Consider the following 2678-nt stretch of genomic DNA (forward strand, 5'->3'; position numbering starts at 1 on the left):
TGGTTTAACAGTGAATTCTTCAACAACATTAGATAGACCTTCAGATATTAAAATATAATCTAAACGGCCTTGTTTGACAGGGTTTTTTTTCCTCCATGTGAACACTTTCTTTTCTGGATTTAAAATCCTGTAATAATCAATCATTTGTAAATCTTCCATAACTTCTATCAATTTTTCGCGAGCCATTGGATTATTAACATTTGCATAATTATATGTATCTATTTCTGGATTAAGAGCAAGATTTAAATCACCGCATAGTACAAAATATTCGTTGTCAAATTCTAGAAAAATATCTCGAATCTTTTCATAAAATTCCGGAGAGTCAGTATTTGGTCCATATACATTTACCAGGGTTAACCTATTGTCTTCAATGGTAATATCAAGAGCAATTAAATTTCCTTCCTTATCTCTCTTATCTCTATGGATTTTAAATTCAAAATTGTTGTTAAAAAGAATACTTACTCCTCGTGAATTAGATTTATATGAACTAAAATAGCACTTATAACCCCACTGAGCTTCTACAAATGGTTCAGTTTCATAGGTAAAATGTGTATCTTGCAGACATAAAATAGAGTAACACTTTTTTCTATAATAGTTAAGGACATCCTGTCGTTTCTGAGTAGTCGCTAGACCTTGGCAGTTCACCGTTACAATTTTTATATTATCACTCATCAACGAAAACTGATCTGTAAAACTTAGGCAGCCTCCAAACGAAATATTCAACTACATGACTATTGTATTCTCTCATAAACACACATTCACTCACAAATGTAAACAAAAAAGAAAAAAGACTGTATAAACAAAACAAAAAGAAAAGAAAGAAAAAAGTATGTACCTGTACGAAACAAAGTTGCAAATGCATAGTTGAAAGAGTTTTAAAGATCGATAATCAGAGTATTTATTTTTATTTGTTTACCTTTAAAAGTTCAGTGCCAGTTTAATACCGGAAACACTTCTATGGTCGGTAATTGAAGAATCGGGAACGAACATAAACCTATTTTTCCCGAAATTTACACTATAAATAAGAAACGGATTCAGAGCAGAATTGCTCAATCCGGGAAAAAGAAAATGCAAAAACTAGTTCTACAACAAACTGTTTAAAAAAAAAAATGTATTGCGGACACCTGAACACACTTTTAGTCTACAAAAGTTCTTTGAGGGCGTCAAATAACGCTTTCTCCATTATATCGAAGCGTTTCGGACCAAGATGCTTTCCCATCATGCGCGATATCACAACGGACACATTTGTCAAGTTTTGATCTTGCAGAATTTTAAGCATTTTCCTTCCAGCTCCAAATTCGCCGTCATCACAGTATCCGTCATGTATAGTCCCAGAATTGTCTTTAAAACGGTATACCAGTATATTGTGATTGGCACGCCCATAAACTGGATCCATGGAAATTTTCCTATAGAAGTTCCGAACTTTTGCATATGTCTCTACCTCAACTGCAGCTGCGCTAATTTGATTTCCTGATTCTGAGAGAGTGTTGGAGCGTTTAACTTCGATTTCCTCTAGCTTCTGCTGTTCTTTCTGGTCAATTTGTAAAATTTCTTCTGCTTTTGGTGTATTTACTTTATCTCGGTAAACAGACCCATTGGGAAAAACAAGCTTGTCTCCAACAACTCTCGTTTTGATATTTTCACTCCAATATTTACTATTTAGTTCCACCAGCTTTTTACGCGTTTCATTTACTTGAACGGGTGACTGAGGTGTGATGTAGAACGGTAGTTGAACACCTTCATCTTTCTTTTTTCTCTGCTGCTTCAATATACGATCTTTATTCTCAAATCTCACCAACCGGCCTGTTATAGCTCGGGGCTTACCTCCTTGCCTTCTGTCACCCGCATTCCTATGGATATTAGCAAACTCTATTCCTTCTATTTCTAGATTTTCATGAAGCAGGCGGGGAATTTTGCTGAATAGATCTTCTCCTTCTTCTTCTTCCAGGTTATGTATAAGGATATTGTTTTTCATGGATCGTCCCTTTAGATCAATAATTTCCTTTTCTTGTTCTGTGACTCTTCTTTCAAGTCTGATTACAACAGATTTTAGCATTTCAATATCCTTACGTAGGGATGCATTTTCAGATTTTAGACTGTCTATCTCCGCTATACTGTCTTCTTGTTGTTGTGCAATGAATTGTATCTTGTCTTCAAACCCATCCTGTTCCCATAGATCAGCCTTAATATCACCCACGGCTTGTGACAAACTTGCTAAAGTTTTGAACGGATCCGTTATTTGCTCAGGGCAGAGAAATAAATTAATTTAAACATTTGAAATATTCAGAACAATCGTTGATATTTTGATATAGAGGAAAAGGAAAAATGACCCTCTGTAAATTCACTGCAAGAAAAAAGAAAATCACAGACAAAAAGCATCGATTATACACCAGTTACTGTAAAGACTAGAGAGTCAATCTATCATCTTGACATGCAACTCATTTTTGCTAAGCTTCCCTTTTAAAATGAACGATTTTCCTATCAACTTTAAATGTTACATAAATAAGTCGCATGTCAACATAATTATCTTGCATACTGACATAAATAAGTCGTACATTAACATAATTTCGCTGCTTCTTGCATGTATCAGGCACGTAGTATTGGGGGGGGGGGCCTGCCCCCCCCCCCACTTTTTTCCAGACATAAGTTTTTCCATAGGAAATGTTCATTGAAAGACC

At 35.1% G+C, this 2678-nt stretch overlaps 1 protein-coding gene across 1 annotated transcript; it reads right to left on the reverse strand.

Annotated features, from left to right (window-relative positions):
* Nucleotides 1-1141: 1141 nt before the first annotated feature.
* On the reverse strand, nucleotides 1142-2056 carry LOC133182527 (uncharacterized). The gene has a single exon (XM_061317372.1). It carries the CDS (start codon nucleotides 2054-2056, stop codon nucleotides 1142-1144), a length of 915 nt encoding a protein of 304 aa, XP_061173356.1.
* Nucleotides 2057-2678: the final 622 nt, after the last annotated feature.

The sequence above is a fragment of the Saccostrea echinata genome, unplaced genomic scaffold (assembly GCF_033153115.1).
Source record: "Saccostrea echinata isolate AGI-Se365-2 ecotype Australia unplaced genomic scaffold, CSIRO_AGI_Sech_v1 ptg000009l, whole genome shotgun sequence".
Taxonomy (NCBI): Eukaryota; Metazoa; Mollusca; class Bivalvia; order Ostreida; family Ostreidae; genus Saccostrea; species Saccostrea echinata.